The sequence below is a fragment of the Streptopelia decaocto genome, assembly GCF_964273445.1.
Source record: "Streptopelia decaocto genome assembly, chromosome: 9".
Taxonomy (NCBI): Eukaryota; Metazoa; Chordata; class Aves; order Columbiformes; family Columbidae; genus Streptopelia; species Streptopelia decaocto.
In genome coordinates this window covers 10,593,930-10,609,675 of record NC_138664.1, presented here as the reverse complement: position 1 = coordinate 10,609,675, position 15,746 = coordinate 10,593,930, and the positions used below count along the sequence as shown (strand labels likewise).

Here is a 15,746-nt window from a genome sequence, read left to right as displayed (position 1 = left end):
ATACAAACCCTTTAGAGCTGCTGCAGGACATGGTGCGTGTAGCAGAGGTCTAAACCCAAAGCTGACGTACAGGAGGCAGGTGGGCAGAGCCAAGAGAAATTGCTTCGAAAATCTATGAAGTTGTAAAAATACAGTTATTGGACACCGTTGGCTGCTCCTTTTAGCAATGGGATGAGAAGGGGAAAGGTAGCACAACTTGTCATCGCTACGGATGGGCAGTTTTCAGTCTCTTTGGAGATTCGAACATCAGCTCCTGAGCAGCTGGTCTAGTGCTGGGGTAGATTTACTATGGGTTTTCACCCAGGGAACCAAGATGATAATTTTTTCTCTAAAATGGTACTCACAGGGCCATGGGAGCCCAGCCTTGCTGTGGGAGGGGGATGCTCCAGCGTGCAGCCTCAGCAGAGAAGCTGGCAGCGGTGTGGAACGTGTCCTTGGAGTAGCCCTTAGACATGAGCTGCAGTATCCAGGACCCCAACTTCTGTTGTCCATCCATAGAACGCTTCGTGGTTTTCATGGGCCTGTCCTGCCCCAGGGAAGCTCGTGGCAGACTGCAGCCAGGCAGCTGGAGTCCTCCCAGGCTTGCTCACCCTCCCTCTGGAAGCAGCTTTTCCTTCCTCCGAATCTTTTTTTTGCCTGGATTTTGCAGCTGAGAGGTTCAAGTGATTGCTGTTCAGGTTTGTCTGGGACGAAAACACGGATAATGACTGACATGGCAGACCTTGGGGTTTTTATCTTTGTCAGGATGTCAACAATGCAAATTACATCCCTAAAGAGAGGAAAAGCAAAGAGCAGGCAATCAAAAGCCTGGTTGGAGAGGAAGTTAGCACAGGGCTGGGACGATACCAGGGCAGGTACTCGCGCCTTTACACAGGCGTCCTTCAAGTGCCTGGAGGCACAAATTAACTTGCGCCAGCCTCTTATAGGTGGGAAAGTGGGGGAGAAAAGGTGATGCTTCCTGTCATAAGGCAAGAAGTTAGCGGGAGGCTGGGACATAGACCACGTCCACCCTCCCACTGCCAGCACTGGTCCTTGTCCCCACCACAGCAGAGGGGTCCTGGTTCCAGGCTCTGCTCTTTCCCTGGCAATAACATCCTTTCGCATTGCAGGGTCTCCTTCAGATCATCTAACGCAGTCTTATTATCTTCCTGGGAATTCCTCCTCCCTTCAGAGGAGAAGGCGTTGATCCCCCGCTCCCTCCCTCCCTCCCTGCCCTCCCCTGGCCATTTAGGCTCCTTTGATCTCTTTTGTAAAGGTTCTCCCACAAGAAACTTTCAATTTTTTTCTTCAGATCCGCGGCACAGCCATTTGAATATTGCTTTGTGCTGGGGCTGCAAATGAAAGTCTCGGGGGGGGGGGAGTTGTCGAAAGGCCGAATGTGTCACCGGCTGAAATGGAGGGTGTGCGTGTGGTGCAAGGGAAGAGCAGGCTTTGGTGGCAAGGAAAAAAAAATAAAAAAAGAAAAAATATATATCAAAGTGCTTTCTCTCTACCTCCTGTGCAAGCTTTTGTGCTTTATTATGTGTTTGGTGTCATAACAAACTGATGGGCTGTGAATGGCCAGATGGTCACCAGTGTTCTCTGTTCCACGCTTCATTTCCTCCTGAAAGCTATGCAGAAAAATGAGATCCCATCTCATAAATGAGTGCCCATCGTAGGGATGTGTTTTGGAAGGCTCTGCTGACAATGACTGCCTTGTTCGCCTTGCTTTCTGCTGGCAGAACCGGGCAGCGCTCCTTGGTCCAGCAGATCCGGCCACTGCTGGGTTTCCTGATATTTCTTCCATCGTTATTGCTCACTGGCGTTGCAAGCCTTGGCTGCGGGCTTGAATTCAGCCCCGGATGTATCGCGGTTGCTGTGTTTTAGGCTCGGCTCTGTGGTACTTGGTTTGTCTTAAGTTTTGCGCTAAACCTAAATTCATGCTGCAAAAACAGCTTCAGTACGTGCTATATCATAGAGTTGCAGAATGTCTTGGGTTGGAAGGCAGCCACAAGGATCATCAAGTCCCAACTCCTGCCCCTGCATAGGACAACCCCAAAATTCACACTGTGTGTCTGGGGACATTGTGCAATTGCTTCTTGAATATTGTCAGTCTTAGATGTAGGTCATATATATGGGTCAGTGTGCCCCATGGAACAGTCCCCTTCCTGCCCACATTTTATTAATACTTCTCAGGGGACAGGTGGGACTTGGATCTAGTGTGTTGGGATGCTGGAGTGAGTCAGGGTGCCTGAGCCCCTCAGAAAGACTCCAGTGGCTCATGTCCCCTGGGAAACAGGCATAGAGCTCTCAAGGAGGTTGTCCATCAGCCATTGGTGGGTATCATGAACTTCTTGTCCCACCAAGATGCAAGCTGGAGCTCCGCAGCAGTGGGATGTGTTCCATGTCTTTCTTCCTTCTTCTCACCCCAGCCTCCTTCTCTCACTATGCCACTCTGGCTACTTGAGAATTAATGACGTCTTCATTCTGAGGAGCAAGGGGCAAGGATTCGCCTGGCACCGGTCCATTGGCTGTCCATGCTCCCCTGTCCTCTTCTCTGTGAGTTTTCGGGTGCTGCAGTAAGCCCCACACCTCACTCATGGCAAGAGCAGCAAAGCTCCTGTTACCTCGGGGGACACACTGGTGGCCGGTCACCACTGAGCTGAGATGTCCCCTGTGACAATGCGCTGTTACAGTGCATCTTTGTGCTATCACAGTTTGTTGAGCACAGCAGAAGCTATTGAAGCACTTCATTAATGATTCTGGGGGGTGGTATTAAGCGTTATTGCTTTTTTATACCAATGTCACGCCTTTAAATATTCATTAAAACTGCATGATCCCCTCCCTCCCATTAAGTCCTGAATAATCAACGCTCTGGTTTCTTCATCCTTCACAAGCCAGGGTTGGATCCTGCTGGCTCCTCCTCACCAGCTTTGAATTCTCTGCTCTGAATGGTGTTCTTAATTAATTAAGATCTTCATGGAGGAATGAGAGATGCTTCCTTGCACCATCTCTGATGGCATTTTGGCACTTAGGGTGGAAGCGGGAGAGGTGTTCAGGCCACTGTGACTCCATGCAGGGTGAGATGAGCCCTGACAAGATGCTCTGCTAATTATGAAGGATGAGGGACACCTTATCTGGGGACACTGGTACAAACACCAGTTCAGGTACAGCCTGGTCCATGTCTGTCCCTGTGGTAAGACCGTGGTGGCACCCGGACTATGGCACCTCGAATCCTGGGTTCACTTTTGGGCCTCTCACTACGAGAAAGACATTGAGGTGCTGGAGACCTTCTTGCTCTCTACAACTGCCTGAAAGGAGGTTGGACCATGGAGGATGCTGGTCTCTTCTCCCAAGTAACAAGTGACAGGACGAGAGGAAATGGCCTCAAGTTGCACCAAGGGGGGTTTAGATTGGATATTAGGAACAATTTCTTCCCAGAAAAGGCTGTCGGGCATTGGAACAGGCTGCCCAGGGCAGTGGTGGAGTCACCATTCCTGGAGGGGTTTAAATGATGCGAAGATGAGGTTCTTAGGGGCATGGTTTAGTGATAGTGTTGGGTTAATAGTTGGACTTGATGATCTTGAGCATCTTTTCCAACTGAAATGATTCTATATCCTTTCTCTGATGCTGTTGGAAGCAGGTGATGGGGACAAGGAGCCTTTTAGCTCCATGGGTTTCTGCTGCAGCATGGGCTGCACCTTTTGTGCCAAAAAAAAAAAGGAGGGTGCGACCTGAACAGGGCAGAGCAATGTCTGAAGAGAGCCAGGAACAGCAGCGGCACATCCCCTGTCTTGCAGCAAGAGATGTCACCAAGCAGGGACAGCTCAGCACAAGGCAGGAGCCATTGGAAGGAGCAGCCGCCTGCTCCCCAGAGACTTTAAACAAGTTAAACAGGGTTTTGATCCAGTTGTGTTTAGCGAGACAGCAAAGAGGAGGGATGGCAGAGGGGAGCAGGAGCCTGAGGAACCCAAGGGGCTGGGTCCTGAATAGCATCACTGGCACTGAGCCCACGGCCGCAGCTGCACCTTTGTTACCCCTGAGTCCCCACACGACACTGCCCCAATTTGTCCCTCTTGATACAGGCTAATGCGGATAAGGAGAGCCGGTGATTCCAGAAGGGTTACACTGGATACCTCTTTCCTTATTTAAACTTTGTTTCTGCTGTAACACACAGCGGGTTTGAGGTTTGGTGAAGCAAAGTGGCCAGATCTTTAATGAAGCTGTGGCAAGGAGCTGGAAGGCATCTGGGCCCTTCCTTGACATCATGGGTCTGCACCTGCAAGTATGACTTGTGTAACCCGTGAGCCCAGGTGAAAGCAGGGATGTGCACAGCCATTGCAAAATAATTGCTCCTGCAAAACTGCGCCAGCGCAAAGTAGGGGGCGGGAGGTTAAGGAATTCTTGAAAATCAAGTATCAGATGCTCTTGTTATACACCACAAAAGGACCGTTCACTGGAGGGAAGAGGGTTTTTTCCCCATGTATCCATGCTTCCAACTTTTATTGAACCCATCCTGAATTTTATCTTAATTTATAACTCTAGAGGGGAAGAAAAAATGTAGGAGGGAAAAAGGAGGGGATCAGTTGGCACCTGGGGAAGTTTAGCAAGAGAACACATGTTCATTAGGTTGCTGAGATCAGGTTCATTAAGAGAGCCAAGTGCCAACAGAAGTGGCCTGACAGTAAAGTCTGCCAGCAGACACCCTACTAACATAAGTCAGACCTGCCATGCTGTGCCTTCCTTTGTTTATTGAAAATGCAAAAGGGGGCTCTTTTGAGGTAGACAGGCTCTGCGATGAATTTGTGTCTTCCTGCTTGCAGCACTTACAGTGTGCATGACTTCGCTCTTACACACACTCACCTTGCCCTGTGCTTTGGCCTCTCTGCAGCTGCGGCAATGCTCTGCCCTGGCACAGCTCCTGCAGCAAACCCCGAGGGGTTTTTTTGGCCATGAACCACAAGGTACAGGTCTTTCATAGCCTGACCACCCCTCGAGACATTTTCATGGATCAGTTTGCTCCTTTCTCCCATCCCAGCATCTCTGAGCCCACCAACCCCCTCCTTGGAAGATGCCAGCGAGTGGCATCGAGTGTGTCTCCCTGGGTAATTTTGCTTTTGTTGGAGAAATTCAACACCAGCCATCCATTATGTGATGCTAGTTGGTAAATTCATTACAGGCCCTAGCCTCTCCTCTGTTTGTCTTCATTGCGATGGCTGCCGGTTCCACCTGATTTTAGGTTTCAGCAGCAACTTGGAGTATATTTATCACACTGCCCTTTGAAGCGTAACTGCTTGAATAAACTCAGCCTATTTAGCAGTGTCTTTCAGGCCCTGCTTCCTGTAGGCTGATATGCTGGTTTATTCTGATAAATGATTTTAAATCTATTTTGAGCTGCTGGAAGGACGGAAATCCCTTTGTGTTTAAAGATGTTACAGTTAAAGGTGAAAACACTTGGTTATGAGGTGAGCAGCAGTTACAGCCATGGCGGAATCTTCTGCCAGGCTTGGCAGGACCCCAAGGGTCCCAGGTGCAGATCTGGGGTAAAAAGACTTCTTGATCTATTGCTACCAGGAGAGTCTGCAGCAAACCTGGTATTTACTTGGGAAGGAACAACCTGCCAGGTTGCTGTATGCAAACTGTACGCTGTATACATTGCTTTCTATTTGTGAGCAGTTTGCTGATGGCATACGGGTCCTTTGGGCAAGGCTGTAGCTCTGCCATCAGTGAAACAGCAGATCTCCCCAACTGCAAATACAATAACTGCCGCATGGAGCTGCAGCCTTTCTTCCCCACCACTCTTCGTACTGTCAATATGTGCTGATTTTTGCATGTCTCCATAGCAGAGGGCTCGTTTCTGCGGGGTTATGGCCCCACGTGGTGCCACGCACTACGAATGGTTTGTATACTTTCCATTTGATGTATGTGCAAACCACCAGAGGTTCTGACCTCCCAGCCTGCTCCCCGAACAGGCAGGATGCGTTTTTAAATAACCTTTGTCAGATATGGATTATTTTGCAGCCTTAAGGTTGCTTTCACTGGGGAGATGTGATGTGAAGGGGCTTAGACCTTAATGCTGTTCATCTGAACCCTGCAGGACCCACCTCTGCTCTCCATACAGCAACCAAATTGCAGCATTGAATCATAGAATCACGGAATACCAGTCTGGGAGGGACCACAAGGATCATCTGGGCCAACCTTCCTTGGCCAGAGCACGGTCTAGACAAGCTGACCTAGCACCCTGTCCAGCTGAATCTTAAAACTGGCCAATGTTGGGGAATCCACCACTTCCCTGGGGACATTATTCCAGTGGATGGTTGTTCTCATCATGAAAAATTTTCCTCTAGTGTCCAATTGGAATCTCCCCAAGAGTAACTTGCACCCATCGCCCTGTGTGACTCCTTGTAGAAAGGGAGTCTCGTCGTCTTTGTAGCCACTCTTTAAATTACAGATATACCATCCAAACCATAGTTACCTGCTGCCTGTGCTGTGGGTTGGCTGAGTATTCTGTGCTCCAAGGCAAACAAGACTTACTGAAGTTCAAGCTCTATGTACCAGGACAAAGTGGGATCATTACAACTTTTCTCACTCTCCTTCCTCCTTGCAGCCCCCGCAGAGTTTGTGCAGCATCCCCAGTCCATCTCCAGGCCCGTGGGCACTACTGCCATCTTCACGTGCGTGGCCCAAGGGGAACCACCCCCACAGATCACTTGGCTGAGGAACGGGCAGATCCTGGAGACCAGTGACCACATTAAGCTGAAGAATAACAACAGGTAAGTCCTGGTGCACTGGCTGCTGGTTCTTCAGTGAGGGGGTGGAGGGCAGTGTGAGACACACAGATGAGTTCTGTATTACCCAGCATCAATCTGGAGTTACTACACATGGAGGACTGACACGATGGTCCATCAGGATCTGCCTGATGGTCCAGAAGATGCTGTCCCTTCCCTCTTGGGGAGGAGCGGTTGAGGGAGCTGGGGCTGTTCAGCCTTGAGAAAAGGAGGCTGAGGGGAGACCTTACCACTGTCTACAACTGCCTGAAAAGAGGTTGTAGCACAGAGGGTGTTGGTCTCTTCGCTGCAGTAGCAAGTGACAGGACAAGAGGAAATGGCCTCAAGTTGCGCCAGGGGAGGTTTAGATTGGATATTAGGAAAAAATTCTTCCCAGAAAGCGTTGTCGGGCATTGGAACAGGCTGCCCATTCACCATCCCTGGAGAGGTTTAAAAGGCATTTAGACAAGGTTCTTAGGGACATGGTTTAGTGCTAGAGTCGGGTTATGACTGGGCTCGATCCTGAGGGTCTCTTCCCACCGAAATGGTTCTGTGATTCTATGAAAGAGCAAATTGGCTCATACAGACTTCAGCTTTTGCACAAATAGCAGATTTGAGGCAGGTGCGTGTGGAGGTTCATTTTGGAGCGATGGGTGAAGGCTGACAGAGAGCAGTGGGGTCTGCAGCACCTCCTGGGGAGCCGGGCAAGCCCTGCAGTCACCGTAACCCCATTGTGCTGGGTAATGGCTGATGTGCTCAAGGCCAAGATGGGCATGAGGGATCCAGAGAGACTGATGCAATGCCCCCTTGCCCAGCTTTTGAATTAAAAGCCATTATTTTGAACAATCTGGACTCTAGTTGAAAGGGAAGTTGGGGAGATATTGGCTTCCTTTCTGCATTAGCAAAGAACTGATGTGAAGGTGATCATGTTCAGAAGCCAGTCAGTGGATTACTTGGGCTTTGATATACTAAAACACTGCTCCAGTCCTATTAGCTGCACTTTTTAGGCTTACAATTCAGCGCTTCGTGCTTTCTTGTACCAGGACATCAGTGTCAGACTTTGACTGATGATACAGAAACCTGTCAGAAGTTTCACTTTTGTCCTGATCCTCATCTGGGTATTTCTGGAAGGACCAAGCGTTGTCCCTGGACTTGGCAGGGACCACAGTCCCTCCACACTTTAACCCCCAAACAGTGACCTGCCTGGCTGTGCAAATGCAAATATATTTGAAATAATATTTGCGTAGAAGCTGACTTCCACTAAACTTCAGCCTTTTATCTCACCAGGGAAGAGTGTTTTCGCTGAGTACTAAATAACTGCATTTTCGTGCAAGGGGGTGGGGGTGTTTGTACGGAGGCGATGATATGGTGGGATGCACTTAGTGAGAAAATTACAAGTTGACAACATAGTTTCTATGGAAATAGCATGGAACAATATACTGCAAAATAATAATACCTGTGTTGTAAACCTGAATTATTGGTAGAGAATTGTACTCTGTGGTGTCATAGAACTGCTATCTGTATTAAAAATGGTTTCTCATGAAATGCAACTACCCAACCTCGCTGGAGGGTCTGGACCTTCAGTTCAGACTGTTGGGAAGTGCTGTGCAGGCACCATGGCTTGTTCCTCAGGGGAGAAAAGTGGGTTTCTTTTTCTAAGTTTCTGTATAATAGGGCTTTTTGTCTTCAGGTTTGAGGCTTTTTTAAAGGTTTGTTATATGAAGGAGGGAAGGATGTGTGTTGCATGAAGGATAAGGTGTGAGTTGTAGTAAAATCTTATCAATCACTGGAGGTTTTCTCCGAGCTGGAAGTTTTTAGAGCTCCAGGGAGCTTTGTGTGTGCAGATACTGCTCAATGCAGGCTCGTGGTCTTCTAGCTCATTGCGTGGGATTCTGAGACCTGGCCGCCCTTACCCTATGAACAGAGCAGAAATGGGAGAAGGGAAATTAGTGCATCTCCAGGCAGGTCAGAAGTGATCAAAGACTTTACAAACGGCCATTAAATCCAGGACGAAACTCACGCTCTGGGTCTCTCCCAGACATCTTCCCTGTGAAATCATTGCTCCTCACTGCTGGAGGAAAGTAGAAGTAGGATCTTTTGTCATGGTCATGTCTCCTGGCCAGGTCCCTGTGCCTGGAGCTATCACTACACATGCATGTGAACTGTGACTTGGTGAACGCCGCTGTAATCGTTTTCTTATGGCAATCGTTTAATGCAATTTAGCATCATTTTTTTCCACCGTGAGCTCAGATTACATGGCATCTGGCACAGGCTGGGGAAGCTCAGCGAGTTCCTGGGGCTCAGCTGACACGTGGCATCTTCTCAAGCTATAGTAACGCCATTGTAAACCTGAGCCCTAGGGCCATCCTACTTGACCATGGTGAACTTTTGGCTTCTTTCGCATTAGCGTTGGTCTACTCTGACCCCCACTCCAGGCAAGTGGCCATTCTTGGTGGTTTCCAAAGCTGTCAGTCTGAAAAATGCCTTCGCTGGTACAGCAAAGCTGGGTCCTCCATCAACTGGAGGAAACAGATCAACGGCTGTTTTATTTCCTTTTTTTTTCTCTGAGCTTTTTCAAGTTGTCCTTTGTTTCATTCTCATGGGCGTGACTAAGTGCTGTAACCCACTTAGTTCCAGGCAGAATCAGTTTGTGATTATGCCTTGGATTTATCAGTCTATTGCACTTGGAAAATATTTGTCCGTGTAAAGATGGATCTCAAATCTACTAGTAATGAAGCTACTAAACTGCACTACGAGCTTTTTAATTAGATTACATGGTTTCCTAGAAAAATTCATTTGGATTAAAACTCTGCTTAATATGGCAATAAAGGTCTGAGTGCCCCCAAAGGGATTTTTAGAAAAAAGAGTAAATCATCCCAAATCATATCATGTGCTAATTGATTGCAAAATGTGTCTTTATGAGCAACTTCGTTCTTGTAAACGAACACAGCAAGAAGTGAGGTCCAGACCTGCAGTACGTGGGGTGTTCAAGATGCTGCTCTGCTCCTCAGCTGATGGGAAGACCCGTCCATCAAACTGCTGCTTCACAAAGTTGTGAAGGTCCCTTTGGCATCTAAGTCACCCTGTGTTGTCTCTGATATGCAGTAACTACAAACCCAAGGAAAACAAACCCTCAGGATCAAGGGACTGCACTGTTGTTGAGATGGGACAGCAGCTTCAGGACTGGATTCACCGCAGGTTGGACGTGGCTTCTGGTACGACATCGGAGCATCGCTTGCTAAGTAACTTCCAGCCTTTCAGCACAGTAAAATCAGCCTCCCAGGCAGCATCTGATAAATACCTCCTCCCTCACGGTCCCTCAGATGTGAATTCTCATCACCTGATGTGTTGACGGTTTCTGGGCACATTAGCATTAAAGATCAGCCTTCTGCTGAGCCCTCTCCAGAGGTGGTTGTTATGTTTTGAAAATGCCAGCTGTGTGGGAACAAAATATCCAATCGATGATTAGCAAAAAAAAAAAAAATCAAAAGCAGTTCTGGGATAGCAGATAATTGTTAATGAAAAATGCATGAGGGCTCAGGCGTAGGGAATTGTGGGGTTTTCCATTAAAAGCTGTGAATAAAAACCGCTGAAGGAGCTGACGATGGGGCTGTCGTGCCGCGCAATCCCCGGGTTGGGGACAGAGCTGGTCGCTGTTGGGGTGATGCTGCGCTGGACCACGATCTCGGATGGAGGAGCTGATGGAACCTTTTTGATTTTGATGGAGCCATCCCTGTGTCCAGCAGCTGCAGGGACTGTCCCTCTCTGCTGGTCAGAGATGCTGTTTTGTCCGTGTTGTTCCTGGGGTGATTCAGATTAATTATGATCCAAATACCTGAGAGGTGCGATGGGCATTTCCAGCAAAATTCCCACCCGACATCACCAGCCCATTGGGAAAGCAGATTGCGGTTACTGGCCGAGTTAATTGTGGGCTTGTGTAAAATCATCCTTTCTTGGCTATTACTTCAAAATTCACCAGGAAGCATGAAATAGTACTCAAATTACTGCTCTGAAAGGTTTATTGCTTTCCTTCCTTTGACCCAGTCAGGTTCAGGGGGGTAATTTTCAGCCTAGAAGTAGATCACACTGTGGGGTTTATATTGCTGTAATAGCAAGGAACAAAGGCCAACATCTTCAGAGAAGGCAGGCTCTAAATATTGATTTTCCAAGAAGATTTTATTTACAAAATGGTAATTAGGAGACTTCATTTGTTCCACCGGAAAAAGGCTTCGTTAGAACCTGGGCTCAGGTGGCATTTGCTTTCCTTGGTGACCTTTGCTTATGAACTGTCTCCTTTTAAAATTCTTCTGCACTAGTTTGCACTCGTGTTAGTGCTCTGGGAATGACTCACTTCAAGGGCCACAAATGCTCAAGGTTCATCAGGGAAAATGTTCCTCCATAAGCCAACTTCAGGACATCGTTGCTTTTCTTGCATTTGTCATGTTGCTTAATTCTAGCGCAAGCACTTGGGACAGGACAACCCTTTTGGTACCAAACCGAGGGAAACCACAACCTGTCATTCACAAGGCAGCTTTTTTCGACAAAACCCATGTTGGCTGGGATGAAATGGTGCTGCTGCTGAGCCTCGTGTAGCAAATGTGATGCCATTTGCAACATCCCATTTGCAGAAAACACACCATACAACCAAATCTCCATCCTGCTGGACTTCATCCTCTCCCAGGGACACGAGAAGGAGCAGCATCCCTCACCAGCTCTGCAGACTGAGATCTGATGGACCTTTCATTGGTACCGGTGGTTCCCCACAGCACCGTGCATCATACTGGGACCAGCAACATCCCTCCAGAAACTGCATCCCTCCATATAAAGCAGTTTGTATGGAAAGAGTTCATTCTGCTGCATAACACAACCTGATTTCACCTGGGAAACCATGCAGGCTATTTCATTTCTGGAAGCGTAAGAACATGCCTACAGATGGCTGGGGATGATCTGCAGTGTTCCCTTAGACCTGTGAGTGTCGCTCTTCAAGCTTTGTACCTTACTCTCAGCCTGTACAAGGCAACCTTCAAAATAAAGGGCATTTCTGCAAAATGGCAAAGAACTGGTACTGAAGGGAAAAAAGCACCGACCAGCAGCCCAGGAGCGGTTTGTTGGGTGCAGGATGGCACAACGTGACCTGTGATATACACAGGGCATGGCCATGGGACATCTGAATGTGGCACTGGTGGCTCTCTGTTGCTTAAAACCCTCTCTGCTGGCCGCAGCCTGCTCCCCACGTTAATTTCATCACACTCCCTCTTTTGTGCGCCCGTGTGCGCGCGCAGGCTGATCTCCTTCCAGATGGGCCCCTCTTCTTCTTTGTGTGGCTGAAGCAATGAAGAGGCTTCCTTCAGTTCTCAGACTTTTTTCAGAGGAGCCTTTGGAAAGCCGATCTCCGGTCACCGGCCCGGACCCCTGACCCGAGTCAGATCACTCATCCTGATTTGCCTCTGAACGAGGAGACAGCTTGGGAACACCGCGCTTTCGAGCGGCCGAGACGTCTCATTTCAGCTCCAGCCGGGTGTGAATCTGCGGCGGCTCCTCTCCCCACTTCCATCAATGCCTGTCAGGGCTTTGTGCAGGGATGTGATGGAGCCCTCGGCTCGTTGAGCGGCTTTGGTGACCAGCAAAAAGCCTTCTGGCATCTCGCCTCGTCTGACGTGCTCACGGCGCTGCCGGTCTGGCACCCGCGGGAAAGTTTTCCAACAGCAGATGTCCCAAAGTGACAGATTTTTTTTTTCCCCCCTGTTGACGGGAAGAAATAAAAGGACACTGCATATTTCAGATGGTTGACGCGCAGAGACGCTCTGCATCTCCTCGCACGGCAACTACATATTTTCCTTTTGTTTAAGATTCCTTAAAAAAAAAGAAAACTACAAAAAGCAGCAAAACCCGGGAAAGCTGATGGATCAGACACTGACCCTGCGGTGTCGCATCATCTGCATCCATGGGGTGATGTGGTGGGTGAAGGTGGGAAGAATTTCTCAGTAAAGATAAAAAGGGATGCACAGCAGAGGTGTCAGCTGGGACGATGCTGGGATGATGCTGGGATTCACGTCACTCTCTGCCAGCACTTGCCCTCCTCCTTGCAGCTCCCAGCATCCCTCCGAGCTCACACTGGGGCTTGCAGGAGCTCACAGCCTCCTTTGGAGTCTGCCTGCAGGTGTCAGAGGGACTGACAGACAGAGAAAACCCATGAAACTGGTGTTTAGATACTGGGCATTCTGCTCATCAACTTCTCCAACCTTGGTTTCTGCTCCATACCCAGGTTTATAGACACAGCTGAAAATCCAGGTGTTTTATTGACGCCATTACCTGCGCATCGTTCCAGATAACGTGGTGATGGGTGGCCAAGGCTCTTATTGCTCGATACGTCCAAACGCAGCCTTGGAAATCTCAATGAAAGCGAACTTTTCAAAGCCTGAAGCAAGCCATGTCCACTTTGCAGAAAATTATTATCTTTCTTTTCTTCTGACTTGACTGTGCATGACAGTGTTTCTGGCTGCCCTGGCACCTCTGCAGAGAGGCAGCTGGGATGTCCAAGGCTCTGCCCAGCTCTGGGTCCCAGTGGCTAAGTGCTGTCCTGCTCCAGGAGCGCTGGCATCCAGCACATCACCTGTGTTGCACAAGATAAACTTTGCTCAGCCACTCATCCTCCCAGGAGAGAGACAACTTTGGCCCCAGTGTCAGCATTTGTCGGGCTTTGGAACAGGCTGCCCAGGGCAGTGGTGGAGTCACCATCCCTGGAGGGGTTGGACAGACACGGAGATGAGGTTCTCAGGGACATGGGGCAGTGCCAGGGCTGGGTTAACGGTTGAACTCAATCTTGAGGGTCTCTCCCAACCAAAGTGATTCGTTGATTGTACAGTCATGCTGTTGCCATCAGGCTCCTTGCACCACTGGTTCCAACCAGGCTCCCCTCTTCTCTGCTCCCCATCTTTTCCCCTCTCCGCGTTGAGAAAATAAATACCCTTGGAGGTAGCAGAGCCTAAATACTCATCGTTCCTGGGCTACTTTGTGCTTGGGCAGCTTAACACTGCTCTCGACTCGCGTGCCAGCCCAACCGGGCTGCTCCTGGGTGCCCAGATGCACAGCGGCCGGGTGGAAATAATCCCAGCATTGACGGGGCAGAAGGAATTGCTGCTCCTTCCACACATCTGCTTTGTGCCGAGCTGCGCGTACAGCTTTTGGACGGCGTAATCCTGCCTTCTGCCATCTGTCCTTGCAGGAATCAGCCGTTGTTGACACAGTTGAGCCACACATCGAGTCCTTCCTCCCTGTCTCCCCCTCCCAGCTCTGCCTTTCTCCTTCCATTTAATCAGATACGTTGAGCCCAGTGGCTATGAGGGGAGCTTAGGGCTGATTCTCTAAAATCACCGTATCAGCTGAAACCATCACATTTGATATTCCATTTACAGTGTTTCCAAGGAAACAAAGGCACAGGACATAAATAGATGACTGTTAAACATTTGCTCGCTCACCACGGCCCTGATAATTTGCAAGGCACAAATATGAATGTTAAAACAACAGCAATAATAAATTTTAATATAGGAAGACCAATATCTTGCTGCAATTAGGAGGAATGTTTGTTCTGACATACAGGCAGCCAGTGGCAAGTTATTTATCATTTCAACTTCCCGTGTACAATTTTTCATTTACATAAGAGGCAGCTTTGAGGATGAATCCCAAAAAGCCATGAAGTGCCCCTCGCATCAGCAGGGGCGCTTGGGATTTACTCATGTGCGGTCAAGTCCCAAATCCACCTGGAATTCACCACAGGAGAAGAAAATAATTTACTTTTCCCTAGAAGGATGCAGTGGATGCAGATTTGGTTAGGCTCGGGTAATTTCTTACAGAAAAATAGCAACCAAAAAGCTCATGTGAGCTTTGGCATAAGCCTGAAAGATGATGCTGAAGCTTGTGGGGATCATTGTATTGCAAACATTGTCAAGCCAGAAGCAAACCAGAGTTCAAATGAACTGGACAGGGCTGGAACTGCAGATGCACAAAAAGGGATTAATCCAGAATGGTGCACATATGGGTGATGCTCGAAAATGGAAGCGGAGGCAGTGGTGAGCGGTGTTTTGTCCACACAAATTGAACCGTGTTGTTCCTGGCTTGGTTTCTGAAGAAGGGCGCAAGCCCTGGGGAGAGCAGGGCTTTCATTGATGGGTCCTTGTTTATTAACAAATGTTATTAAGAAAAGCTGTTTTGCACACTGAATGGCAAGATAGAGATAATGTCTTGCACAAACATTTCTGAGTCAATATTTACTGGTGGTGTTTTAAAGATGCAGCCCTTGCACTGGCCCTGAACTTGCTCTGGTTGTACACAAGCTGGTACATCGCTGGTACATCTCTTTGGAGATGTTTTCCACCAGTGTAGCCAGTGTCTGTCTTTATCTTGGAGGCTGAAACCAGCCCCTAAGCCTGAGTGAAGGTTCCCAAGCGCAGACTGGAAGAACCATTCTGCCTGCCCTGGGAGGGCAAACCTGGAGGCACCAGCATCAAAAAAGTGCTCAAGAGGTTTTGCAAACAAAAACCTGCGACTTGCTCCTAAGCTTTGGCTTTTGGCTCATGCTCATCATGTTTCTGAAAACGCAGAAGCAGGAGCTGAGGCTGTAACCCTGCCGGGTAAATCAGCTAATCCCGATGTTACCCTAAGACTGCTCTAATGTGCTATAATGCAATTAGAGCCTCACCAGAGGGCTTTCTGGCTGTGCTTGATTGGACTTGGCTCAGCAACCATGTGCAGTGCCTGGATGGGTCTCAACTGGTGTGTACTGGAACAAAGCCAGTTAAAGCTGGTTTGGGTGGATGGATGCACTTGCCAGAGAGCTCTCTCTGTCGCGTGGCTGGGATCTTCATGAATTCAGGGTTTCAGATCCTCTGTTCCCCATTCCCTGTATCCCCGTCTGGCTGTACTTGACCCACAGTCTCTGCAACTCGAGACAATCTGCCCAGTCATGGGGTCCAGGGAAAGATGCATCCACCTCCTGGGCTT

General features: G+C 48.8%; 1 protein-coding gene across 1 annotated transcript in view; it reads left to right on the top strand.

Annotated features, from left to right (window-relative positions):
* Positions 1 to 15,746, top strand: part of IGDCC3 (immunoglobulin superfamily DCC subclass member 3) — a gene marked incomplete at both ends in the record, with an annotated part of 102,527 nt that overhangs the window by 76,661 nt on the left and 10,120 nt on the right. Inside the window, one exon of the mRNA XM_082061020.1 lies at positions 6,587 to 6,752. Within this exon, the coding sequence (XP_081917146.1) occupies positions 6,587 to 6,752 (166 nt within the window). The remainder of the gene's footprint in view (positions 1 to 6,586; positions 6,753 to 15,746) is intronic.